Source organism: Diorhabda carinulata, chromosome X, assembly GCF_026250575.1.
Source record: "Diorhabda carinulata isolate Delta chromosome X, icDioCari1.1, whole genome shotgun sequence".
Classification (NCBI taxonomy): Eukaryota; Metazoa; Arthropoda; class Insecta; order Coleoptera; family Chrysomelidae; genus Diorhabda; species Diorhabda carinulata.
Window position 1 is genome coordinate 20,134,008 of NC_079472.1, and position 27,423 is coordinate 20,161,430.

Below are 27,423 nucleotides of genomic sequence, written 5' to 3' on the forward strand. Positions count from 1 at the left end.
TCTCAAAATTTAACTAGTAATAACAAAGATACAAGAAATTTATTTTCAAAACTAGCAATTTTGACTTTTCAATTCAATTCCAATGTAACAATCCATACGTATGTCAACAAATTACATGAATTGAATAAATGTTCATCAAAATTTATTTAAAGTAAGTTTTTTTTTTATCGATACATTTAGAGAAAAGTAGTAATTGAAGCATTTTCGATTTTATTTTTCAATAGTAACTGCGAATTTTTTTATATCGCGTATGTGAGAATGACTATTTCCTTCGAAAAATTTAAGCCAACCAAAAAGCTGTAATATTTTATGTTTACCTAGCAACGATCAAATTTCAGCGATAATACTGCACTAGTGCAAATTATCGATAATTTGCACTAGTGCCAAATTTTCGTCTAGGATTAATAAACATCATTTGGTTTTAATTTTATATTTTAAGAAAAGGAACAATTATTGTTTATTTTAAATTAAATTTTTCTCAGGAAATAGTCTGCCAAAATGCCCTCTCGTGCATGTCAAATTGTCTCATAATTTCCTCTCGTGCGCATTCGCGCACTCGAGAAAATTAAATTATCGACAATTTGACATGCACTCGGGACATTAATATTGACAATTCAATTTTAGGAACGGGAACAAGGGATATTGATTGAGATTTTCAGTTTTTGACTCGAAATAACCCCTATTTCTATTCAGCAGTCAGTTGTCCAATGCCTAATTGTCACTCTTTCCTGTCGCTGCAGTTCTAATCGTTCAGACCTCCTACACACCTGACGTTCTATTTATTGTCTCTCTCCTTAATAATGTGTACTTTAGCCTAAACAGCCATCATTCCACTGCAACAACTTTTTGTGCTTTTTCTAAGGCTTTTGATTGTGTTGATATGATAATATTTTAATTAACAAATTGCAGTACACCTCTCGGATGGTTCAAGTCATACCTTACCAAAAGAGGTCAACTTGTAAGGGTTGATACAACGATGTCATGCAAGCCATTAGAATGAATAGTGTAATCACCCTTGAATCATGGTGCGATTCAAACCTTCTCATTCTCAATATTTCTAAAACGAAAGTTTTATCCTATAAAAATACATCGCAGCCTTTTTTATTAAATAACACCACCAATGATGTCGTTGGATCTATAAAATTTTTAGGGCTTGTTGTGGACAATTCGTTGAAATGGGAGTTATATATTCCGCCTTATCTAAAAAAAATTAAGTTCATCCTGTTTTGCGCTGAGATCAGTTTCCAAAGAACTGAAACTATCCATCTCCTTAACAGTCTATTATGCCCTTATTGAGTCGCATCTCCGATATGACCTTCCCTTCTAGGGTACTTGTGTTTCGACTCAAGCGAATCTTTAAATTACAAAATCGAGCTGTTGGAAATTCACTCGGACTAAACATCAGGGATTACTAAAAGATTAAAAATTCTGACTCTTATTCTTCTTCCTTATTCATATTTGTAACCGTTTGCCTAATTCATAAGCACGGTTCTCCAATTTCAGAAAGATCGTTGAACGGCTATCCAATTAGGAACGCTAAGAGGCTCAATATTTTACAATGCAAAAAATGCACAATCGCTTGCCAATTAAAATTAAATCGATATCATCTTTTCCGCATTCCGCAATAATTTGAGAACATATTTACTGGAAAGAGCATTCTATACGTTTCAGATCCATATAACAACGTAATCCTAATGATTGCATTGTAGATTCTGAGTCTTCGTTATTTTCCTATTTCAGTATTCCACGTGATTTAATCATTTTTCTTGCTCGAATTATTCTACATTTTTTTCTGTATTATGTGCCCCTTCTTTGTCAATTTTTTCATACTCATTGGTATTTGTTTCATACATGAAGGTCCAATAGTAGCATGTCCTTCTAAGTTAGGTTAGGTTGAAAATTATGTAAACTATGCATAATCCATTAGTTTTAAAATATCCACAAATGGTTCAGAGGATACGTTTTGTGTTATTGGTACATAATGGCTAAGACACAGATACAGCTTTCTCACATAATGATGGACGGTGTCTTACAAACACAACTGCGACCACATCTAAGCCATTGTTGAATGCCCCGTATAATAAGAACATATTTTTGAACTTATTGCAAAATTTGATGCTTCCTTGATGTATTGAAATGAATCACAGTATACCTTTAAAGTAAACTAATAAAATATAGTACCGTTAACAAATTAAAGATATTCATAATGAGAATTTATTGGAGAAGAGAAAATATTAACCTATTAAAAAATCAGTGGGGTTTTATAGAATAAATTCACTTTCTAATAGTAACGGTTACCTTTGCTGGATGGGCGAGATACCCAACATATTTATATGGATTTCCATCAGGAGGTAAAATTTGTAGACCAAAATGTTTTTGCGTACCAAAAACCATATATTTCGACTCACAATTTGCAAGTATCTGAAAAATTTAGAATTTACTCAAAATAGCAGGAAACGATATCACACGGGATCTCCCTATACATTTTTAATTATATTTTATGACGTTTTGCAACTTAATAAGCTTTACTTCAAATTTACCTCCATTTTGAGCAGGTGTTGATACTTGAAGCAGCCAAATGCCGGAGCTAAAACGAGACATTTGGGAACTTTCGTCTGTTGATAATAAATTTTCATCTTGTGCTAAAAATCGTTTTTGTAAGTAACATTTTTACATCATAGTATTTTTAACACAAAATCCGTTATAACCTTAAAATCACAAAAGTAATTTCCTCGACTATTTTGACAAACACGGCAAGGTTATGAAAACGTAGGTGATCTTTGAGAGATTTAATTTAAATTTAAAACTGAATCTTCGTCATTAATGTAAGAATTTTAAATCAATTTAAGTATGAAGTTGTCGCAAATGAAAGACATTTTCAGGTCACGTTTGATAGAAATATTGAATAGAAATTGTGAATGTTATATCTGTAATTTAGTAGAGATATGGAGATTATTGAGATTGAGTTTTTGCTCTATGTCCAGATCTAATCATTTGTGAAAAGTCAATTTTATACATTTTAATTACATTAACCTTATTGAACGATTGAACAACTGACTACTTGAGAATGAAATTTTTTCAAACTTCGAAACATTTTTTACCTCATAAAAATCTACAAAACAGTTAATTATACAGAGGCATTTATTTTACTCTTTCTTCCCTGTTTTATTTATCTACATCAATGTTCTCTATGTAAGGACCAAGGATCTCAAATATATAACAGTAATCAATTAAATTATTTGAAGTTTTATTGGAATTTACAAAATAGAGCTATAAATTTTACTTAAATTATTTATATCTTTTTTATTTATAGCTCTATTTGGAAAATTCTAATAAAACTTTAAATAATTTAATTGATTACTGCTATATATTTGAGATGTGAGGACCAAGGAAAAACTGATTTTTCTTATTAGAACAAAAATATCTAAGTTGATTTTATTCTTATTCATGATAAGGTGATCTGTAGATCAATATAATTATGCAAATTGTCATTGTCAATATCATATTTTGATGCAGACTTAAAGAAAAGTCGAAACGTCAAAATTTTTCTATCTTTCAAAAATTATTAAGAAAAAACTAATTTTGAAACAGAAGAGACCTAAAATCAACATAAACATATTATCAAAAGGTCTAAGAAATAAGAAAATATATACATACATATTGCCATATTTATAGTAGGCGGAATGTTTTCAATCTTACGTAGTTCGGCTACTACTTTTTTTGTAATTGTTAAAAAATAAAAATTTGTCAGCTCTGTTAAACTTTACGCATAAAAATTAGCGATCAGAATAACGGTGATTTTATTTGGCAAAATCAACGATGATTATATATAATAAGAATACTATGATAGAAATTATTATAGTTTGACGAAATTCGATGAAACAGGAAAAAGGAAGTTACCTGATCATCGGCTATAACGATATAACCAATCTGTTTATCCCCCACGGTGGATAACCAGTGAACGAAACACATTGGCACAGCAGTTTGTTCTATCCTATCCGAGCTTTCGATACTTATTTCTTTGCATGGGCCGCTATATATAATTAATATTGTCAATAAATATTTTGATCATTTGCAGTTTCTATATTAACACAGCACGATAGTTTTGAACCTCTTTAAGCAGGACTGGATTAAGATTTATAAGGCCCGGGGCTAAAATAATGACGGGCCCCCCTTAAGGAATTCGGAAACCCACAAAAATTCACAAAATAATATCAATACGTTAGATTTGTGGTATCAACACATCAAAAAATACAGAATGATTTCCAAATGATGGAGCCCTCTTGGACCTGGGGCCCGGGGCTATAGCCCTCCCAGGCACCTAGCTTAATCCGGCTCTGTCTTTAAGATTAAAGCTAAATCAGTGATCGCCAAACAGTCGATCGCGAGCCACCAGCACTGAGTGTCTGAGAGCGCTGCAACCGATTAGTGATTGCCGGAGTTACACGTTTTTGTTTCGCAGACTGTTATTGTCACGCTTGTAGCCAGAGTGAGGTTATGTATGTGCCGTATGTGTTCAATTCACGTGTACACGTTTAAGATATTTCCTTGTTTGTTTTTACTATGACCAGTTCAAGCAAAAAGCCGAAAATCTATCACTATCATGCAAACTGGGAAACCGATTCCTTTTTTACGCAAGTTAAAGATGAATGTGTGTGTTTACTTTGTAATGTGAGTGTTTCTGTTGGAAAGAAAGGAAATTTGAAGGTCATTTCAAGACAGTTCACACTGGAATTGAAAAAGATTATCCGCTGAATTCAGCTCTGAGAAGAATTTCAGCTAAATGCACAACAGTTAACTTTTTTTAAAACAATAGATAAGAACAAGACAGCTACCGAGGCGTCATTCCGTGTTTCCAAGGTCATCACTCAACATAGGAAACCATAGGATGATGGGGAGTTGATAAAAACTGCTTTTATAAAAGCTGCAGATACATTATTTGATAACTTCAAAAACAAAGCTGAGATCATGTCTATTATTAAATCTGTTCAGTTTTTTGCTAATACAGTGAAGCGAAGAGTTGAAGCTATGAATTCTGATTCAGCTTCACAGATTAAAGCTGAATTTGATCATTGTAGTTATTTTCCTTACAACTTGACGAATCAACTTATATAGTTGATACCTAGCCTAGTTGGCTATTTTTGTAAGAATGGTATTTGAAGATTTTGAAACAAAAGAAGAGCTGGTAAAGGTGGTACCGGTGGTGCTGGGCATACAACATGGATATGATATATTTTTAGCATTTAAGCTCATTGAATCTGAAAACATTTCTGTGGAGAAGTTAGTAGCCCTAGCTACGGATAGAGCTCCTGCAATGGTAGGCGTGGAGAAAGGACACACACCAGCAGTCATTATGTGGCTCTTCAGTATGAACAATGTCATGAAAAAAGTTCATTGGATTAGTAGGTAGAGGTAGAGTTATGCAACGTTTCAAAGAGTTGCTACCTGCACTGGTGAAATTTTGAAAACTCAGGGTGAGCATCTCTCCAAACTGGAAGATTCCACATTCCTTTCTTACTGATATAACTGAAAAGTTGACTGGCTTAAACTTGCAGCTTCAAGGTAAAAATAAGAACATCGGTGAAATGACGTAACATCGTTTTCAAAAAAGCTCGAGCTATGGGAAAAGAATATAACCCTGTTTGAATACAAGCACTTTCTTAGTCTGAAGCAGATCGTTGACAAACAAAATCCTCTGCAACACTCCAGCAATAACCAAGAATACGTGGAAATTCTTTCAGACTGAAGACAACAATTTGATCAACGATTCCAAGATTTTAAAAACATATTGATTATGGCACAGTTCGTCAACTCTCCCTTTGTAGAGATCGATGCAGAATATTTTTGAGTTTGTGTTGTAAAACATTTTGGTGGAGATCAGGCTGCGGTTGAAATCGAAGTTATTGATTTTCAGAATGACTTTTTCTACCACTGAAAATGTCTGGCCTCTAGTCCCCAAAGAAAAGTATCCCAATTGTTTTTCTAGATGCATTGAGATCTAAAGCTTTGTTCTGTTCTACTTACTTGTGGGAAGCATTTTTTTCAAGTATGAAATTCTTAAAAAACAAATAGGGTAAACCAGGCAAACGTGCCCCAGTCGAATATGTGCCCCACTCGCGAAACTCAGTGAAGCATTTTAAATTTGGCGCTTATTTGATCCTAGCTGGTCAGTGTTCCAAGTATGGCCGCGATGTAAACAACACTGTGCTGGTTTTTATTTAGTTTTAGTGAGAAAAAGTGATTAAAAGGTTTGTATGACTACATGAATTTGTTTTATATCTATTTTCACGTTGATTAAAAGTATTTGCTCCATATTATTTCGTGTTTTTAAAGTTTTTATCGAAAACTAACCTCATTTAACTTTTATTTGCCTATAATTACGTTCCGTTTTTCGTAACAAATATCAGAATTATTTAAGTGGGGCACATTACACTGTACATCGTCTAATGCGCCCCGATTTTTTTCGGCTAATGTGCCCCATTTGGAGATAATTCCTGAATTCTTATTTTGATTACTTTTTAATATTGTTTTTTTAGGAAATGGGAAAGGTTAAAGCTGTTGATCCAAGAAAATGAAGCGAGTCGTTAATATGAAATACCTTCGCGCACATTGCGAAGACACATCCTCAAGGGTTGGAGGTCTAAGCAGAGAATTGGAAGACCTTCTGAATTGGGATATGAGAACGAACTAAAACTTGTAGCTCACATTAAAAAGCTTGAATCCATCGGATTTCCCTTGGAGCCATCGAGACTGCAGTCTATAGCTTACGACTTTGCTGAAAATCTTCGATTGCCACATAGATTCAATAATGAGAAGAAGTCAGCAGGCTGGGATTGGTTTCAAGGATTTATGAAGCGTCATCCAGACCTGAGTAAACGTAAAGCAGAAGGCCTGTCATTGGCAAGAGCTAGTGGTATGAATAGACAGGATGTCGATAAATATTTTGAAATGTTGTTGAAGGTATTGACTGATAACGATTTGATTAGTAAACCAGAAAGAATCTACAACATGGACGAAAGCGGAATACAAGTTAACAATAAAACTGGACGCGTAATTGCTAGCAAGGGTGCGAAATGTGTAAATACTGTAACCAGTACCGAAAAAGGTGAAAATATATCTTTGATTGCGTGCTGCAATGCGGAAGGTACTTTCCTTCCGCCTATTTTGATACTGAAGGGTAAATCCAAAAAACCGGAATTTTGTGAGGGTCTACCAACTGGCTCAAATGTATACATGAATCAGAAATCATCTTACATCAACGCTGAACTATTTTTGAAGTGGATGAAAGAGCATTTTATACCACGAAAGCAAGATGGCAAGGTTCTTCTGATTTTAGATGGGCATTCTTCGCATTCCAATTCATATGAAATGCTACAATTGGCATCTGAAAACGATGTGATTATCCTCTGTCTACCAAGTCATACTACTCAGGCTCTTCAACCATTGGATAGAAGTTTTTTTAAGCCATTCAAAAGTTACTTGTCTAAAGAAGTTTCCACTTGGTTTATCAACAACAAAGGCCGACCTTTTAATCGATACCACATTTCAAAAATGATTGATGATGCCTGGTTCAAGTCTGCTATACCAGCAATTGGCGTTTCAGGATTTAAAGCGACAGGGATTTGCTCTTATGATCCCAATGCTGTGCCTGAATATTTCTTCAGAATTTCTGATGCATCAATGGGAAGTATTCAGAATAATGATGATTCGCAAGCAATTAATAATCATTCACAGCCAACTCAGAACACTATTGCTCTTTCCTTGCCAAGTACATCCACATCTCTGATTAGTAATAATAATAATCAAGCCATTCAAATGTCCATATCAGAATCTTCTGAGACTGCACAAGAATTAACACCATCTAAGACCTTACAAATAATTAGTCCATTGCCTATTATTCAACAAAAAGCAAGTAAAAGGAAGCAATCTGTTAAGGTTTTGACATCAAAAATTCATTTGACAACTCGTAAACTGTTTGAAGACAAAAAAAATACAGGAGAAAAAACGTAAGAAGACTGTTGTGAGGGATTTATCATCGTCATCAGAAAGTGAAGTAGAGTTGCAGCTTAGTGAATCTAGCGAAGAATGTTCTGATGAAAATGAAAACACATGTGTAGAATGTCACGAGAATTACTACCGTACCAAGAAGAAGAGCGAATGGATTCGATGTTTGCAGTGTTCTGGCTGGTTACATGAAGACTGTACAAGTTATAGAGAGAAATGCAATAACTGCGGTACCAAAGAAAAAGGAAAAGGGAAAGGAAAAAGAACCTCTAAATGAGAGGTTTTGCTGGGGCACATAAGACGGATCTATCCTTGTAATGTGCCCCACCCTAAGTTTCACAAAATTGTTGATCTCAGTTATATTCAATTATATTTTAGAAGATTTTTTAGTTTTTTTTTATGCCAATTGAGTCAGAGGTTAAGACTGATTACTTTAATAAACATGTTCTAAACAAAAAATGATTTTTATTTCGATTTTTCGAATAGTGGGGCACATTTGCCTGTTTTACCCTATAGAAACAGACTGATGAACATTTGGAAAACTGCATTAGAATGGCGGCTACATCATACTCTCCAAACTTCAAGAAAATACTTTATGGCCAAAAAGAGTTCCACTCCTCTCATTGAAATGAACATTTAAAATTTTTTTCATTACACTTCTTATATATTTTGTTAATACTAGAAACAAATGTTCGTTTGTAATAAACTGGTTTAAATTCCATTTTGTGTACTTCCTTTGGCACAATATTCCTAGGTAGCTCGCTAAATAATCCGGTCAATTAAGACATTCGAAGTTACATAAATTCCCATCAAGCTGAAAATCAGTAAAATGTTTATAATAAAATTGAACATAGAATTTGAATGTACCCTATCATTTCCGTGTATGAAAAAAATTTTATTCAAGGTCAAAGGTAAAAAAAATGAGTTTTTCCCAATTTTCAGTGAATTATATTATGCTTTTTTCCTACAAGCTACTGTTTCTGAGATATAATGATTCAAGAAGTTACACCAATATATTTTCAGCAGTAAACTTTTCTGATAACATTGAAATTATCCGAGACTTTGTAAGAAATTTCTGTTGACTGGTTGGAACTGTCATAAGTTCATCAAATAAATTATCAATTGACGATGATCTGGCTACGATGTTGTTCTGCAGCTTTGGTATATATTAAATACGACAGTAAATCATTTTGAATCGTTATATCTCAGAAACGGTGGCTCGTAGGAAAAAAGTATTTATACGTTTCTTGTAAATAGTTTTATGACCTACAATTTTTGTCTAAGATATTTTTATAATAAAATTTTATTTTCCATTGTATATTAAACAATTTTACTGATTTTCAGCTGGATGGGAATTTATGTAGCTTCAATCTTATTTTTTGGTTTAATTTGACCAGACTAACAAGGTTTATAAAAGCTAGGATGGCACACTAAATCAAAAATTTGGCGACCACTGGACTAAACAAAATAAATTAGTATATCTTTAAGTTACAATAAACAAATTATTTGTAATTTTGTTAATTCATCTTTCAATAGACAAAACTTTCAATATAAAATTCGATGCTAAGTCATCAATATTTTTAATATAAATTAACCATATTCAACTCAGTCTGACTTTAGTCTTAGTTTTGTTATATTGTTAATTATGTATACTTTTGAATTTCTTCTAAAAGTTGAAGTTAATAAAAATTTTTATACAAAAGTGAGTTTTCAAGACACGATTCATATTTCGCGTTGGTTTTGAACCTATTTGAGTTGGAATAAACAAATTACATGGGATGTTGTCTTTGCTAATTGAGCAAAATCGAAGAAATATTAAGGAAACCTCAATTACAGTATGTTAGATTGAACAAATTATATCTGATACAGAGAAGTAGAAAAATATTCGTCACTCGACTTTAGTTTTAATTTTATTATATTGATAATTTTGAATTTCTTGTGAATGTTTATAAAAGTGTTTTCAAGATACGATTCATATTTCGGTGGTATCATTTCCCATATGGATGAATAGCTTCTGTTTATAAATAAATAAATAAATTGTTCGATAAAACTCAACTTACTTTTCCGTGCAATTATTATATTGAACTAAATGACGATCTCTAGCTATAGTGCACAATTTTGAAGGCTTTCCGGGTAAGAACATCATATCTGTAATATCATCGTAATGTGCCCTTATTTTCCCACAGAATTCCCAATTACTTGTTACGTAATTATATGAAAAAAGACATACTGTTCGTTTGTCGTCCTAGAAATTTAAAATTTACAATTCATAATAAGATTTATACATCCTCTTACGTAATATGCAAACTGTATTGGAATATGAGAAAATTGTATCTTCAAAATTTTATTTTTCGTAATTTGAATTGGTTCCGTTATCTTTGGTTTTAATAAAATTGGTTCTAATATCCAAATCTCTCCATTTGTTTTGCCGCACACTAAATGAAATGCTAAAAATAACCAAATGACTAAAGATGTTCAAGGTATTAACATTCAATAAGGAATGAAGTAAAGAAAAGGAAATTAGAGTTGAACTGGTCGATGAGTATTTCCAATCGCGTGTTTCACATACAAAAATAATGTATACAGGCTGGCCAAATTCGGAGATATGGCTTATTCGTCGAAAACACAAATTCTTATTTGTTTTTTCAGCTCTTACACAGTTGTAGTTTTTCTTTTTAAGAACTTTGCTGAATAAGTTTTTAAGAATCAAGTATATGTGCTTTAAAGATACTGGCGATTGGATATTATATCATTAGATATTTGACAGCTAGAGACATTGAGATTTGTTTGAATAGAAATTAGTAAGCTAAGGTCAGTTTGTTGTTGTTTTTCATCACATCTATGATGACCCTAAATTATTTTTCAATTTTACTCAAAATACTTCACACGGCTGATGTCGCCGGTCGAAATAATTTTCTCTACACAGATGCATTTGTGCCAAATACAATCACTTTGAAAAATACAATATTGTGCATTTCAGTTGTTCTTATTAAACAATTTCGCCAAAACAAAGGACTACTAATAATCGATATAAACTCAACAGCAAAAAAAACGGACACTTAGATTTGGTCTTATAATTTTGTTAAATATAATAATATTTTTAATTTACGGTAAGAATTGGTTAATTTATAGGTTATTGAAACAAATCTGTCAAAGTGAATAATTTTTATTGATTATTTACAAATGATAAATTAACACATCTTTAAAAAAACGTTATTCTTCATACGTATTAGGGTCTCTAACAATTTATGTAATTCTAATAGCGGGTATTACTCTCTCTGCTGCGGCGAAGGGATATAACCCTGTTAGGCATCGAAGAAATTAAATTCTAGACATATTCCACCCGCAAAGTATCTCATTCTTCTCGAAGAGCAATTTGGAGCTGATTTAAGTCACTAGGAGAAGGATGACCCCGTCTAAGAAACCTTCCCTAAATAATCCCACAAAAAATTTATGTACTTCATATCATTCAGAACTGCGAATCTCACTTGCTATAAGTATTCGATAACAATTCTGGCGTTATGTGGACGAGCATTATCCAGCATTAAAATGAATTGCTCACCAATAAACGGAGCAAATGGGATCACAGCCTCTAGGAGGACTTCCTTCCGAGGGAGTCTGTTCAGTCCGGGCGTGAAAATTAATTGCACTAATCTCCATTCACATGCCATGAATCACGAGGGTTCAATTGAGCAAATCGTTCCCTTTTTCTTCGATGCTTTTCCAGGAGTTGGGTCGCGGGTCACCTTCAGGGCCTGATTAAGCTAGTAGCTTGGAGGGTTTTTCAGCTCCGGGACCCAGGTCCAAGAGGGCCCCATCATTCGGAAAACATTCTGTATTTTTTTATATGTTGATACTTTTGATATTTTTTTCGTGTTTCCGAATTCCTGAAGGGGGTTTCGTCATTATTTTAGCCCCGTGTTTTATAAATCTTAATCCGGCTCTTGTATTTCCCGCACGTCAGGAGCCGTTAAATGCCGATCTCTCAATACCGGCTTAATAAATCGATCGTCTACTGCCGTTGTTCTTCTTAGATACCCACTGGCGGCCTTCGTATCGTAGCCACCAATTTCAGACGCCGGAGTCCATCGTGAATGGTAGACTTCGTTACCCCAAGCGTTTGAACATTTGAAAGAACCATTATTCTGGACCAAAATAAAAAAAAACATGTCTATTGATCACAGAAAAGGCTTAGTTAATAAATTTAAATGTGAATAGAATAGAAATTCAAGACAAATAAATCAAACCTGAGCTTTATGTAATTATTCACTAATCCTAAAGGGATTAGTTCAATGAACTTAGACCCTACATTTTCTAGAACTAGAATACCCACAAAAACACACATTGTTGAAAATTAGTATTTAATAAGAAAAATATCAAGTATCCGTTTTTTTTTGCTGTTGAATGTATTTTCTACGAAATATTTTTTTATTTATCACAAACCTCAGACACGGCTAATTAATAACTGCGCGGTGAAAAAGACATAGACAAATGAAAACCAAGGATTGTATCGACATCAACCTCCTCAATTGGAATATTCTTTCTAGTATGGATGGTTTCGACCAAGGACTACATAAAATGTAGAAAAAGCAACCGCTTTAACCTTACACAAATTCAAAGGATAGAATCAAAAGTTTTTTAAATCTTCATCGCCTCATTACCTCTATTAGAAGTGAATGAAATATGATGGCTAATTGAGGTTTCAAAGGTCTGGTATGAAATAATAGAAGTACTCGGTTCTGAACTACTTTATATACTTAATAATTGAAATAGAGATACTTTTTTTACAAAGTACTAATCATTATTATGCTACTAATAATACTGCCAATTTAATATCGATTTCTCTACACGTGTTTTGCAATACATGACGCGATTCATTTCAACAAACGTTCAATGTGTTTTGAAGAACGCTTGACCTTGGTCAATCAGGTCTGGCCTATCAGAAATTGCGATTATTTCAATTAGAATGACCAGTTCATAATAACACAGTAATATAAAAGTGAATTAGATACCTGAGAAGACAATTTTTTGATTACATAATTACGTCTAAGTATTTGTATACTCACATTCTTTGCTGTACTTTATGCAAGATATACAATTCGGTTCTTCTTCTATATTTGGGAGTATTATTTGACTGATAACCTGATTTGCCTCATAATCCATTAGAATGACTCTATTACTATCATAAGCAATAACCAGATAATTCCTGAAACCTTTTACTGATCACCTAAATATTTTCTGTTAGATTATTTATTGACATATTTCATCATCATTTCTCAAATCTCTAGGAAATGTTTAGATCGTAATAGTCAAGGACATACTCTAACTTCTAACTAAGACCAGCTGAGTTCAAATCTCTTCAGTTTGAACATCAGCGGGAATAAAAATTCGGCACACCACTTCTCTGAAGACAATTACGTACAATTCTGCTGTATAGATCCTTTCTACTTATGGTAACTGTGAAGCACAACAAAGGGATACATACAGAGTGATCTTTAAGTATGGAACTCAGAGTTTTTATATCTATTAAACAAATGGAAACTATAAGTTAGATGAGGAAACTCAAGTCGCATATTTGAATGAAATACTAGTGACCTAAGAGCTATCTTTTTTAAAAAGGATCAGTTTCTGAAAATAAATGTTATAGTGAAAATTATGAAATAGCAACGGGCAGTACAAGATAAAGACATTAGAGACAGAAATAACGCTAATACGAAAGCTGAATTTCGATTAATTTAAGACTAAGGAACCGAATTGTGAGAATTATGGAGTGTAGAGAAGGAGGAACATCTCTGGGTTAAAAAATGTGAGCTGATTTTTGATGGGAAAATAGGTGGCGCTGATTATAGAGGGTATTCGCTTGAATTTTACGCGCTGATTTGAAAATAACTGTATAGTAATGCTTTAAATAATGCACCGTGATAATGAAATTAGTAGTATTAAAATAATGAAACGATTAACAAAACAGAATCTCGTTAAATTAACTTTATTATTTAGCTATTTATTTGGTTTAGATAATACATATATTCTAATATGAAAAAAAAGTAGAATCATGTAACAATAATGAAAAAGTATAAAAAAACATTTTGGTTAATTAAAATAAAATATTGAACTCTATCCGCAACAAATATAATAATTATAGTTTTGTTAAAATATCATTGGTAATTAGCTTATACAAGCAGGTACAGAAATATATCAAGTTCTTAATAAAAAATAAAAATCTAATAAGATATTAAGGATTGTACAGCTTTTCACATGAATATAATCAAACGTCAGTCACAACTTTGATAATTTCTTATACAGTAAGTGTTTAACTTCAGATCTCAATCCCATAGTACAATCAGCGCCACGTATTATCCCTACAGAATTCAGACCATATTTTAAACGTACCGTCCATAAGAGATGCTCCTCCTTCTCTACACTCCATAGTGAGAATGAAAAGACTATTTACTATTAGAAGAGTTGTTACTTCAATTTTGAGATATGGCAACACTGAAATACTGAATACACAGGAACTGGAGGACCAGTTTACCTTCAGTCTCTGAAGATGATAACTTGGTTATCGAAACGCGCGTCAGACAGTGTAATTTTGATTGTTGGTGTAGTGGTTATGTAAACAGTGTATTCAGTTTGAATATCGCCAATGGTTCCAGAAATTCCAACTTAACATTGATATGTTTGAAGAGTCAAAACATCGAATTGATGGATCATCCTCTGTTTTGCACCCAATTATTTCTTCTTATTTCTGCAGTTCAAAAATAAATTGCGAGGTCAACGTTTTTCTACACCCGAAGAAGCGATTGATGCGTTCAAATCACATGTTTTCGGAATGGAAGAATGCTTCGAATTGGTTCAAACTCATGTAAAAATGAATTAATCTTAATGGAGAATATTTTTAAATCCTATTATGAAGATTTGTTTTTATTTGTCTATTTCAAAACTTAAGTAGTACTCTCGTACCACTACATCTGGACTCGTTATCACATTTTCTAGCGAGTGTTTTCATAATCAACTCTTTGGTTTCTGATAACGATAATTAAATAATGTGTATGAATTTCCAGAAATTCCAATTGACTAGAATTGAATTCATTCAAAGTTTTCATCATTGTTCGTTCATAACAATATTTCCATCAATAATCTTTCTCGATTTGTCTGTAGTTTAAGGGTGAATTTGATACCAAATGACATAATTTCACGTGAACTTTGGCAAGAGTTGTAGAAAAATTTTTTATTAATCTTGCCGTAAGGAATGGGACTTTTTTCAAATACTATTTTTTATCTTCATAATCTCTGCTGCATATCGTAATCTGATGGGGTTTTTATTTTACCTCCCGCGACAAACAACCGAAATAAATTCAAATTTACATGCATTTCAGAGTAGTCCGGTTTCAAAATTCATAGAAATTCATGCCCTAGTGTGTACTGAAAATCGTAAAACCTACCTTACCAGAGAACGGTGGCAGTAGAATGTCAGTATTTAATGTGGTTGCTAACAGATTTAGGTATCAGTCATTGATAACCAATCTAGTCGGTTTAAACTACATTAAATATCGAAATTTTATTGCTAGCGATGTCTGTTGGCCGATGTACCCACTTCTACAGGCTCTGCATTTTTTATTACTACATTTACTGGTGCAGAGTTTCAATAAACCATAACATTTGCTTGTCTTGTCACTTGAACGACAATATAAGAAATTTGCTTATTTTGGGAACAAACAAAAAAAAGGCAATATAAGCTTAATTCTCCTCCGAAATGAATATACAGAGCTATGAACTGTAATGTCAGAAGAAAAGTACACGCGTATATAAAAGATACTTACGACTCTTCATGAACGTCAATAGCAGTTACACTACCATCAGCAAGATGAAAAAGTGGAACACATGTATTCTTAACAACGTCTATTGCATAAATATTACATTGCGCAGTAGCTGTTGATGAAAAAATGGATTATTCTATGATATTGTTTTTGAAGATTGTGTCAAACGACATTTGTTGGCAATTTTTCATAATATTAAAAGTGTGTGTTGGAATTGGATAAGGATAATTGAAAAATGTATTCTAAGGAACAATATATTGTGGTAAAGGTACCAATTGGAAAATTAGTTTTTATATCGAAATCTTACCGACAACAAAATCTCGAACAATGAATGGTTCTCGTTTAATTGTGGCATCAGTTGGTAGATCTTGTTGAAAAAGAACTTCCAATTCTTCTACCATATCTCTAAAATCGCAGTTGAAGATTCCCCCTCCTTCTTTGGTTGGTACTAAAATAAAAGATGAATTCATAGTGGATTGAATACAGAATTTATGAATGAAAGATGTAGATAATTGTAATAGTGGAAATACGAGGAACAAAGAAGTGAACAAAACCAGAGAATTTTCAACTTTTCTAGATTGAAAACCAAAAAATAGTATCGAATGTATTAGGATTAAGATTAATACGCAATTATATTATAAAGACAGAATTTTCTTGTTGGGAATAGATTGAAAATGATATAGTTATTCTCATTTGTTGTATCATGTGCATCTTTGAATTCAATGGCTACAAATAGATAATATGTTCATAATATAGTTGATTTACATTATTTATGAGCTTTTGATAATGGAAATTAACTTTTTATCATTAGAAATCACTGTTACTTGGTAGATTTTAAGAAATCATTGGGGAAGGTGGGTATTAACGATAAAAATAAACCCTCAGACAACGTTATTATATTATCATCGAAAACTTGCACTATACTAACGTACAGTTAGTTTCAATCTCTGAGGAAACAAGTTGGTTATTGAAACGCGCGTCAAACGCTGTAATAAGACTTATTAGTGGTCAAGTCATACCGCCATTTTAAAGTCCAGGTTCCAAATAAAAGTTAATGTATTGTTAAATTCCTGTAGGAATAGATCTCTTATGGTTGCATCGCTTTAAAAGAATATTAGTACTTAATGGGATTACGTAATTTATATTTTATACGCTAAAACTAAATGATTAACTTTTAAGTAATATTTATGTACACACTTCATTTAAAATACACTTTTCAGTTCACTTTTGTCTTCACTTGTCACTGTTCCTATGTATTTGCGATGCCATCTAATTATTGTTGATTAACTAAGACTGTTAAACTTGAGCTTTATATATAAAAATCATATTCTACATCTTTCGGGTTCTTCAGATCTCTAGAATACCGCCAAAAATCAAAAAGAAAGTCTCTTTATAAATACAGCCATATAACGAAAATGTGAATAGGCCACAAAAAATATGCACAAAATTAAGCTGCAATAACGTAATAGAATAGAACCTTGAATTTCTAGAATATCGTGAACAAATATAAAGGACTTTTGGAAATTGTTTTTATAAAAACGGTCACAAAAACATAATGTAAATAGGAAATAGTAAATATGCGCATCCACCAAACTTTTGTTTTGGTAACAGATTAGAACAGGATCAACTTTACAGTTCGTTTCAATGAACGGATTCGTAACTGTAAGAATATTAGTTGGTTTACCAGAAACCACTCAATTGACTATTACAATTTTATTTATTCCTTACCATGGTTGAATTATTTAAAACCCAGATACTGAACTACAATAACTTTTTGTTCTTCACTAACATCCCTGTCATTTGGTGCTCAGAAGTGCCAGAAAAACAATGGGGTAAAAGGTTTTTCGACGGATTCCAATGTTTTTCAGTGTGCTAGATCCGAATCTGTTAGCCAACAAAAACAGTGACAGTGAATTTCTTAATTGTAATGTAGTAATTGCTTTGTTGTAGTTAATTTGTTGTTAATAGCTATCTAATACATTCTTTTTCATTATATTCATTTTATTTAATTTTTGAAATCAATAATAAAACGACTTGATCGGTTCTTTTTAAATCCTACCACGTGCAATGTTTTTCGATGACTCCGTATCTTGTTACCATCATAGAACATGAATAAAACACGTATCCATGGAGGAAGTGAAAAATTAAAAGTGACCAGTACATTTCGAATAAAATTTTGGCTTGGTAAAGTGTGGAAAATTCACTAGGATGCTTACTTTTCGGGCGATTTTGTAAAAAAATCAGAAGTTTTTTGTTTTTTTTTTTGAAATTTTCAAAGTGAAGCCGTCATTTTTTGCTAGCAAACTCTATAATCGAATTTAGCATACTGAAGAATATAAGAATCCGCCGAGAAACCTTCCACCCTAATTTTTTTGTCAAAGCTACGATTTGACTGAGTTATAATTCCGCGCATTGGTTTAGTAGTATAAACACAAGGTGTGTTCTTCCCGAGGGCTCATTTTCGAATCGTTCTGCGCATCTCTTTGGGAGCGAACTCTCATTGTCTGCTTCCCAGCTGGAGCGCCCTAGCACACTCTTTACATCATGATCAAATACGTCTAAATGTTCACGTGAATGGTTATAGAAATACAAAAACGAACAACTTACGAACATAATACTTGTTTAGGTCTTGTATTTGGAGTTTTGCATCCAAACAAAAACTTATAGAAGCAATTGGTCCCAAATTGAAATCACGAATCCAATATAAAATTTCTATACGTTTATTAAAAAAATATATTTCTCCGCGTGCGTCTCCGGTTATCACCAATCTGAAATATCAATTATTTTTATTAGAGGAGGAAGATTCAAGTATACTATTAATCAAAATTTTGTGAATAAATTCATATGAAACATAATGAGGGGTTACCGCACAGATTATTATAGTTAAATATTGATTTGCATTAAAAGTAACTCAGTTTGTCAATCAGTTTAGTAACTCCACTTCCACTCCTTTAAGGTCAAAATAACTTTTTTTATTTCAAATTAACAAATTTCACGTAATTTATACCTAAATCGCGGATTTATATTTTTTACTAAAAGAAAACATTGTTTATGGTGTCAATTTATACATCATTAGAAATATTAAACTAATATGTATTTTTAATCATAATTTCTATTTTTTTCGATACATTTTTGAGGACGGTGCTCCAGCTTCTGTATTCTTAGTTAAAGAAGGCTCTCGCCCATCCGCTGAAGAAGCGTGTGACCTCTGCTAGGACTTCATCGTCGTTTTTGAAGAACGAATTGTTCGTTTAGCTTGAAGAAGAGTAACATTCAATTTCTATCTGAGTTCATTGTTGTCCAGGTTGCATTAAATCGCTGAGGAGCCCCCCTTCCGATCCCAACACTCGCCATAACTTTTCCTTGCGACTACTGTTGTTTGAAGTTCTTTCGTGGCGGTGAATCATAGTGACCCTACTGACGGAAATGTGTTATGAAACACAAACATTCAAGATTTGACAGAAATAATAAGTCCGGCGGCAAATGTTCAGTAAATTATTGGGCTTGGATGATTATCAATGGGCCTGGCGTTTGTTGGAGAATTGTACAAGATTCAACTCTGAGGTTGACCTTAATATTCTAGACAACATTAGGTTGCCATTAAACTTATGATGGAAACGATTTTAATTAGCAACATGGTAATCGCCCTGTTCATTCCGCGCGCATAATTCAGCAATGGTTTCGACAAAACAATATTGAGAAGTTACCGTGGCCGGCACATAGTCCTTGTATAAATCCCACTGAAAATTTAAGTGGGAAAAACGTTACAAAAGGAATTTTCGTCCCAGAAATCAAGAAAATCTATGGGAAGCCAATGAAACAGTATTATTGTGGACTTGTAATATAATAGGTCGTGGGAAGTTATCTTGATCCATTTAGTACAGGAGACGGATCTATCTGTCAAATCATTGCAAGGAACTTTACTGAAAACAGACCGGAAAGCAATCAAACTCGCTATTCTAGAATGAACCCATACGATTTGTGTTAATAAAAAATACCTTATATATTGAATTTCCGATACCCTTGGAATCATAAATAACGTACTTACTTAGTACTTACCCTTCAGTCGAAGTACAATATTCCAACGAAACTGGCGAAACTTTTATGGAATCTATGAATAGTTTGTCGTTATTGATTTCACCTTCTGCAAACGGTTTCGCATACAAAGTATTCCCGAAAACCATAATGCACCCTTTGCTACTAGAAGCATAACATTCATGACATTTATTCGCGTACGTTCCACCAGTTATATGTCCAATTTTATTTTTGTGCATTATTTGGGGTATACACGGTGATACAAATTTATTTTCTTCGGCATTCTAAAAAAATACAATCAATACTTGCTTAAAATTTGTTCATCCGGATGGATTTGATTGGAATTCAATTTTATTATAATAATTATTACCCAAACAAGGAGAACAATTTGTTTTGTGAATATGATCATAATATGTTCTTCAATATCAGGATTATAACAGATTTGAACTGGAGTCCCGTTAGAACAAGGTATTCTATAATGATCTGAAATATGAATGAACAATCATTATCAAATTAAATGCTAGGTTGTGAAATCAATTTCGTATTCAGTTTGTTACAGTCAATATTTCTTTTCTCGCCAACAACAAAGACTTATTAGTGACTAAAATTATCATAATATGGTATCGTCCAATTTAGAAAGGTCATAGCTATATATTTATGAATCTTATTTCATCGAACAAACTCCGCCTGGTGTGTTTCGGTGTGGTGGATTGAGTAGCCCACTGGACACAACTGCCGGTCCCAAGCCCGGGTAAAGGAGGAGGGTCAAGTCGATAGGCCAGCCCTCTATCACTTGGAAAAAACTTCTTTTGGCTAAAAATCCGAAAACTAGGCCTCGGAATATGGATGATCAAAATGGAAAACGACAATGGCAACGAAAACGGACTATGATTTGTGGAACATGGAATATACAGGGAATTAGAACGAAGGTAGATGACATTTTACAAGAAATTAAAAAACATAAACTGGACTTTATTGCTCTCTCTGAAACAAAGAAAAAAGGACAAGGTACACAAACACTCGGGGAATATATCCACATATACAGCGGCGTTAACAAAGAAGAACATGCAAAAAGGGGTATACCGCTCCTTATACATGAGAAGTATAAGAAGAACGTCTCCAGCTGGGAAGCAATAAGCGATAGAACAATAAAAGTTAATGTCAATTTAAAAGGCTGCAAAATAACAATAATTGCTACTTATGGACCTAATGAAGACGCACGGGTAGATGAAAAAGAAAAGTATTATGAAACGCTAAATGAGCTAATATCTCAGACAGGTAACGATCGAGAAATCATAATACTGGGAGACCTAAATGCTAGAACTGGCAAAGAAACGAAGCATGAGATAATAGGGCCCTACGGTGAAAATACCAGGAATGATAATGGCTCCAGGTTGATAGATGTCTGTCAACATAACTTACTAAGAATAATGAATGGGTATTTTAAACATAAGGAAATACACACATATACATGGACGCAAATAACTAGAAATCTAAGATCAATAATCGACTATCTTATAATGAAACAAAAAACGAAGATAAAAGTGCACAATGTCAGAGTATATCGATCCGCAGAATGTGGAAGTGACCATCATCTGATAAAAGCTAAGTTAATAATGCCAATAATCAAAGACAACAAACAAAAGAATCAACTGCAAAACAGTAAAGATTTAACAGATATAGATATACCAAACTATAATATAGAAAGCCTTATGAACGAGAGCACAAAATTATTATACCAAAAAAGACTGGACCAAAACCTCCCACAGGAGTACGAACAAGAACCAACAGACAATCTTACCAAAGTAGTAATTGACAGCATACACAAAGCAGCCAAAGAAGCCTTAGGATATAAAGAAATGAGAAAGAGAACACGAAATTATTGGTGGACTGAACAACTGCAAAATTTAAAAGAACAAAAACAACGATTGTATCATACCTGGCTAAGCACTAAAAAAGCAGAACATAGGGAACAATATAGTGAAGCTGTATCAAAATTTAAAACCGCTGCGATAGAGGCCAAAAACCTCAGCTGGGAAAATAAATGCAAGGAATTGGATACCTATTTAGGAGGACGCCAATCCAGGGAATCGTGGAGATTTATAGATAATGTTAGATCTGGCAGAAAAGAAAATATCCCAATAGGCACCATATCACCAAATAAATGGCAAGACTATTACCGCTCATTACTCAGAGAACAGAGATCTGAATATAGTAACATGCCGGCTGAAGACATACGGATTACAGGTGAACCAATAAAAATCAACGTAGAAAAAACAAAGAAAGCTATAACACTACTTAAAAATGGGCGCGCTCCTGGTCCAGAGGGAATACCTGCAGAATTAATAAAAGCAGGAACAAATAGGCTGTTTAATATCCTAACAGAAATTATCAATAGACATCTAAATGGAGAACCAATACCGCAAACGTGGAAAGAAGGATGGATCACGTCCATATACAAGAAAGGAAATAAGGAAAACTGCAATAATTATAGGGGCATTACAGTGACTAGTACGCTCAGTAGGTTATACGGAAAAATAATAAAGGAGATCATTTGTGAAGAATATCACCCATACGAATCCGAGGAACAAAACGGCTTCAGAGCAGGTCGATCGACGATAGATAGTATTTTCTGTCTATCACAAATAATCGAAAAGAGAACCGTAAGATCACAAGAAGTGCACCTACTATTGGTAGACTTGAAGAAAGCGTATGACACAGTACCTGTCTCAAAATTATGGGAGGTTCTGGAAAGAACGAGCATAAATACCACTCTAATAAAGGCTATAAAAGAACTATACAGAGACACAACAGCAAAAATAAAAATAGGTAACAAGGTGACAGACGGCTTCAAAACAACCAAAGGCTTGCGACAAGGGTGTTGTTTATCCCCAACTCTGTTCAACATATACATAGATGAAGCCCTAAGAGTTTGGAAGAAAAAATGTAAAGGAATGGGACTAACTATTGGGGAGAGCACCTTGTATACACTGCACTATGCCGATGACCAGGTAGTGGTAGCACAGGAAAAAGAAGATCTGGAGTACATGTCTAGAAAACTTATAGAAGAATACCAAAAATGGGGTCTACAGGTTAGCACGGAGAAGACACAATACATATGTATAGGATCAGAAGATTCACCTGGGGATTTAGATCTAGAGGGAAAAATAATTAAAAACTGTAAGGAATGCATATACCTAGGTGTAAAACTAACAACAACAGGACGAAACGAGGAAACAATTAGGGACAGAATAACCAAAGGAAGAAAAGTAGTAAGAGCCCTGAACTCAGTGCTGTGGCAAAAGAATATTAGACCAGAAACAAAAAAGAGAATATACAACGCCATTTTACAACCAATAATTACATATAGCTCCGAGGTTTGGCAACTTACAGAAAAGCAAAAAAATAACTTAAATGCAGTGGAAATGGATTTCTGGAGGAGAGCAGCAAAAATATCTAGAACGGAACATATAAGAAACGAGGAAATAAGAAGACAATTGAAAGTAGAAAGAACTTTAGTAGAAGATATAGAAAAGAAACAGTTGATTTGGTACGGACACGTTAAGAGAATGGGAAGAGAACGACTACCAAGAATAATATTAGAATGGACCCCCACAGAAAAAAGAAAGAGGGGAAGACCACCTAGAACATGGCTACAAGGAATCACTAGAGCAATGTCCGAAAGGAACCTAGCAGTCGACGACTGGCAAGATAGACAGGCCTGGAGATTAGGAACCCAAAGGCGTATAACGCTATAAAAGGGGATATATATATATATTTCATCGAACAAATCGAACAATATGCATACATATACATAATAAGCTCTAGAGTTTTATGTGCTTTCCACTAGATGCAGTAGCGCGCTTCTGTCAACGCCCAGCTCAGTAGTTATCAAAATACACGATAAAAAGCGTTGTGTGTTGAATACTTTGTTAATAGAGAGTCAGTAATCTCCATATTGGGAGAACTTCGAACCAAATATGGTGTTGATAATTCGACGTTCTCTTAGGGACTTTCATTTTCCTTCGACATCAATCTGACGTTTGACATCAATGATGACGTTTGCATATGAACCGTACAGATTCCAATTACTACAAGCTTTGCATGAATTTAACCAAATCCAGAGGATGGATATTCAGTACCAAGCATAGTGTTTTCATGCTTCTTACATCTTTTGGAAAATTATCTCTTCATCCGGCTCACTGAACTTAACGATTCCGCTTTATATTACCGGTCAGACCTTACTGTTTGTTTTTATTTTGTGGAGATTTGTAAAAGACATCAAGAAAAACTTTCATCAAAATTTTCAATCAGAAAAGACCTAAAATCAAGACGATTTAGAGACATAAATATGACCTTACGGCTTCTGTTTTTTGTTGGGATTTGTACGAGACACTTAAAAAAACTAATTTTTAATAAGAAGAAACCTAAAATCAAGACGATTTAGAAACAAACATATCAAAATGTCTAAGAAATTGAAGAAATTTACTAATAATTATTACTACATCAATTTTCAACACAGTGGACTTTGAATTATTAGAGTTGCACTATTCAAGCATCAGTTAAACCTACATTTTCACTTCTTAGTGGGATAATTTTAATCATAAATGACGAACAGATCATAGAAGTTAAAAAAATTGAACCGCCGAAATTTTCACGAATGAGGTAGTCTGATATCCCCTATTGATCTCATTTATTTAGAGCCGTCTACAGTTTTTCTTTATACCGGAAGATCAGTTATTTTAATTAGAGCATCCTATACGGGTAGAGTCATAGAAAATAGTCCATAACGAGTATTCATTAAACAGAAAATCTGATAGTTGATCTAGCGTTACTTACAACTTAAGAGAAATATTTCTCTTTTTAAAGCAGGTGCTGCAGCTTTTGTAGTTTTAGTTGAAGAAGGCTCCCACCAATCCTCTGAAGAAGCGTGTGGCCCGCTCGGATTTCATCGACGTTTTTGAAGAATTTGCCAAATAAGTGTTCGATTAGCTTGAGGAAGGGTAACATTCAATATCTGTCTGAGCTGATTGTCGTTCCAGGTTGCATCATATCGCTTAGGAGTACCCCCTTCCGATCCCAATAGTCGCCATAACCTTTCCTTGCGACTACGAAATTTGCCGGAAGTCCGGAAAATTTTCAGAAAATGTTTGAGCTTGGATGCGTATAAATGGGCCTGACGTTTGTTGGAGAAGTAATGCAAGGTTCACCTCAAGATTCTATGTTTTCATCGAACTTATGATGAAAACGATTTACTAACATGATAATTGTCCTGTCCAAACTGCGCGAATAATTCAACAATGGTTTCAATAAAAGAATATTGAAACTTCACCGTGGCCGGCAAATAGTAGGGGAGAAAATCTAATATCTGATCTAGCGTTACTTACAACTTAAGAGAAATATTTCTTCAGTGAAACCCCAAACCTAAACAAAGACTTAATATTTAATATTATATATTGCGCCTTCTAGTTACCTTCTGGAACGTCTTTGCCTAAAGTCCATAACCACAGATCTACTGAATACGTATCACATCCAACAGCTCCTACTGTTATAAGGTATTTACCGGTGGGGCTAATTCGAGCAAGGCTAAGGCTATAATGACCGTATATTGAATACATCGTGTACACTGGGGTTCTAAAATTGGAAATTTCTATTAAAATTATAGGCGTTTTATATACTTTGTTGCCCTCGGATAGGTGAAAACATTTTAATTTTTTAGATTCCAACTAAAGTATTTAGGAATTTTCATAAAATCTTTTTTTGTACAGTAAAATGCTTTTTATGTGGCAAATGCGACAAAAAGTTATGGAAATAAGTTTTGTTAGAATCTTTTACCAAAAATGGGGGTTGTTCCTCGACTTAAGACAACGAGAATCTCAATTACGTAAGTAAATTCTTAGTTGAACAAAACTTGATTATTTTTGTTCCTTGGAATATCTGGGATACATTAACAACATTCTCATGAAATATGTGAATTGCTCCCAGTTGTGGGTTTTATCTTCGTAAACAATCATTTTATGAATTTCAGTTAATTTAACTATTCTTCCGAATTGAGGTTGAACAATTGTAATTATAATATTGTATTTATAATACTGAGAACTTATAACTACAAAACGATTTGCCAACTAAAAATTTGACTATGTTATAGCGAACTTCGGTAAAAAGATGTTTTTATTTTATTTTATTCTAATTGCTGAAATAAACTTGAAAACGATAACATTTTTCAATGAAAATGAAGATATTTGTCAAAAGTTTCATCACAAGCTTAAACTTCCATTTGGATTTTACAAACTGTGAATATAAATTAGTGAATTAGCTTTAACGTAAACGTCAATTATAGTTTTAAGACATTACTTCACCTTTTTTCAGATTCCAACACTTGATCCATATCCCATATATGTAGGAAACCATTTTTAGATGCTGATGTCACTACCCATCTTCCAGTGACATCACAAGTTATGGATGTCACAATGTTTGACTACAAGGAGAAAATTTTTATATTCGATTTGGTTCCAATGATATGTTCATAAGTTCATAATTTGGATTTTGTTAACACAATAAGAATGCCATTTTTTGGTTTGTATGTCTTCCATAATTGAATTAAAAAGTTTAAAAAACAAAATGTCACAAAATTATGCGAGTTAAGAAGCAAAACAAATCAACGCCGCATTATTGTGGAAAGAGACTTGAAATTTCTAAGCCCAATTACCAATGTATTAATTTAGTGAAGCACTAACTATTCCTTCAACTTCGCCAATGTAAACGTAACTAGTCGAGACGTGCACTCGATCATGGTCGAGAAGAATGACTATAGTTCACTGTGCTTGAAACGGTTCCCAAGATCAGAGCCTGAAAGTTGCAAGTAAAACCCTAGTCCATCATAAAATGGCTACTTTGCCGGTGCGAAACGTTTGCGCATGAAAATGCCGGTTTTCCACGTTGTAAGACTTGCGAGAAAAATCGAAACGGTTTCCACGTAAAAAATGTTTAGAAATGTTCTTAAGGTCTCAGCTAAAAGCGGTAAAGCAGGGGCAGAGGTTTAGTCGTACAAAAAACCCTTGGAAGAGGCGATTGAAAAGTGTCGGAAAACCCCCCCGAAAAATCGATACTGTTCCCGCGCCCACCTTTTTTCCCAACATTCTTCAGCTCTTAACTCAGAACTGTGCATGATAGCAGAAGTTTTGGATGACAATAAACCCTCAGCAGAGATTATTTAGTTGGAAAATGTCAACAAATACACGATTATTTGTTAAGTTTGCAAGTTGAGGCTAATTTAATTTTATCTATGTCATTAACTTCAAATTCTACCCCAATTTAAAAAAAAATATCACGATACGGTTAAAACTTGCTGAGAAACTCGACTTATACATTCATTTATTATATATTCATCGATCATATATTATTTTTAATATTATTTTGTATTTTGCATCATTAAAATACTATGCCAAAAAATTTATTCTGCCATCCGAAACTTCTGCCACCACGCACAGTTCTTAGTTAAGGGCTGAGGAATGTTGGGAAAAAAGTTGGACGCGGGAACTTTATCGATTTTTCGGGGGGTTTTCCG

At 33.5% G+C, this 27,423-nt stretch overlaps 1 protein-coding gene and 2 long non-coding RNA genes across 4 annotated transcripts in view; 2 read left to right on the forward strand and 1 right to left on the reverse strand.

The window, feature by feature from the left end:
• LOC130901644 (cilia- and flagella-associated protein 251-like) overlaps positions 1 to 27,423 on the reverse strand; it is a 38,772-nt gene that overhangs the window by 7,904 nt on the left and 3,445 nt on the right. Inside the window, exons 3-15 of the mRNA XM_057813164.1 lie at positions 26,216 to 26,334; positions 25,330 to 25,490; positions 20,227 to 20,339; positions 19,881 to 20,140; positions 18,429 to 18,589; positions 16,129 to 16,269; positions 15,825 to 15,933; positions 13,071 to 13,210; positions 10,300 to 10,451; positions 10,065 to 10,249; positions 3,901 to 4,033; positions 2,541 to 2,642; positions 2,299 to 2,421 (exon numbers count right to left, since the gene is read on the reverse strand). Of these exons, the coding sequence (XP_057669147.1) occupies positions 2,299 to 2,421; positions 2,541 to 2,642; positions 3,901 to 4,033; positions 10,065 to 10,249; positions 10,300 to 10,451; positions 13,071 to 13,210; positions 15,825 to 15,933; positions 16,129 to 16,269; positions 18,429 to 18,589; positions 19,881 to 20,140; positions 20,227 to 20,339; positions 25,330 to 25,490; positions 26,216 to 26,334 (1,899 nt within the window). The remainder of the gene's footprint in view (positions 1 to 2,298; positions 2,422 to 2,540; positions 2,643 to 3,900; positions 4,034 to 10,064; positions 10,250 to 10,299; positions 10,452 to 13,070; positions 13,211 to 15,824; positions 15,934 to 16,128; positions 16,270 to 18,428; positions 18,590 to 19,880; positions 20,141 to 20,226; positions 20,340 to 25,329; positions 25,491 to 26,215; positions 26,335 to 27,423) is intronic.
• LOC130901647 (uncharacterized) lies at positions 122 to 26,478 on the forward strand. 2 transcript variants are annotated; one of them, XR_009060303.1, is made up of 3 exons: positions 122 to 151; positions 2,556 to 2,657; positions 26,226 to 26,243. It is a non-coding gene; the product is annotated as an uncharacterized LOC130901647 (long non-coding RNA). The 2 variants fall into 2 exon arrangements; XR_009060302.1 differs by lacking the exons at positions 122 to 151; positions 2,556 to 2,657 and adding an exon at positions 9,750 to 9,839 and having other exon boundaries at positions 26,226 to 26,478.
• LOC130901646 (uncharacterized) lies at positions 6,124 to 6,572 on the forward strand. The gene is made up of 2 exons (XR_009060301.1): positions 6,124 to 6,248; positions 6,537 to 6,572. It is a non-coding gene; the product is annotated as an uncharacterized LOC130901646 (long non-coding RNA).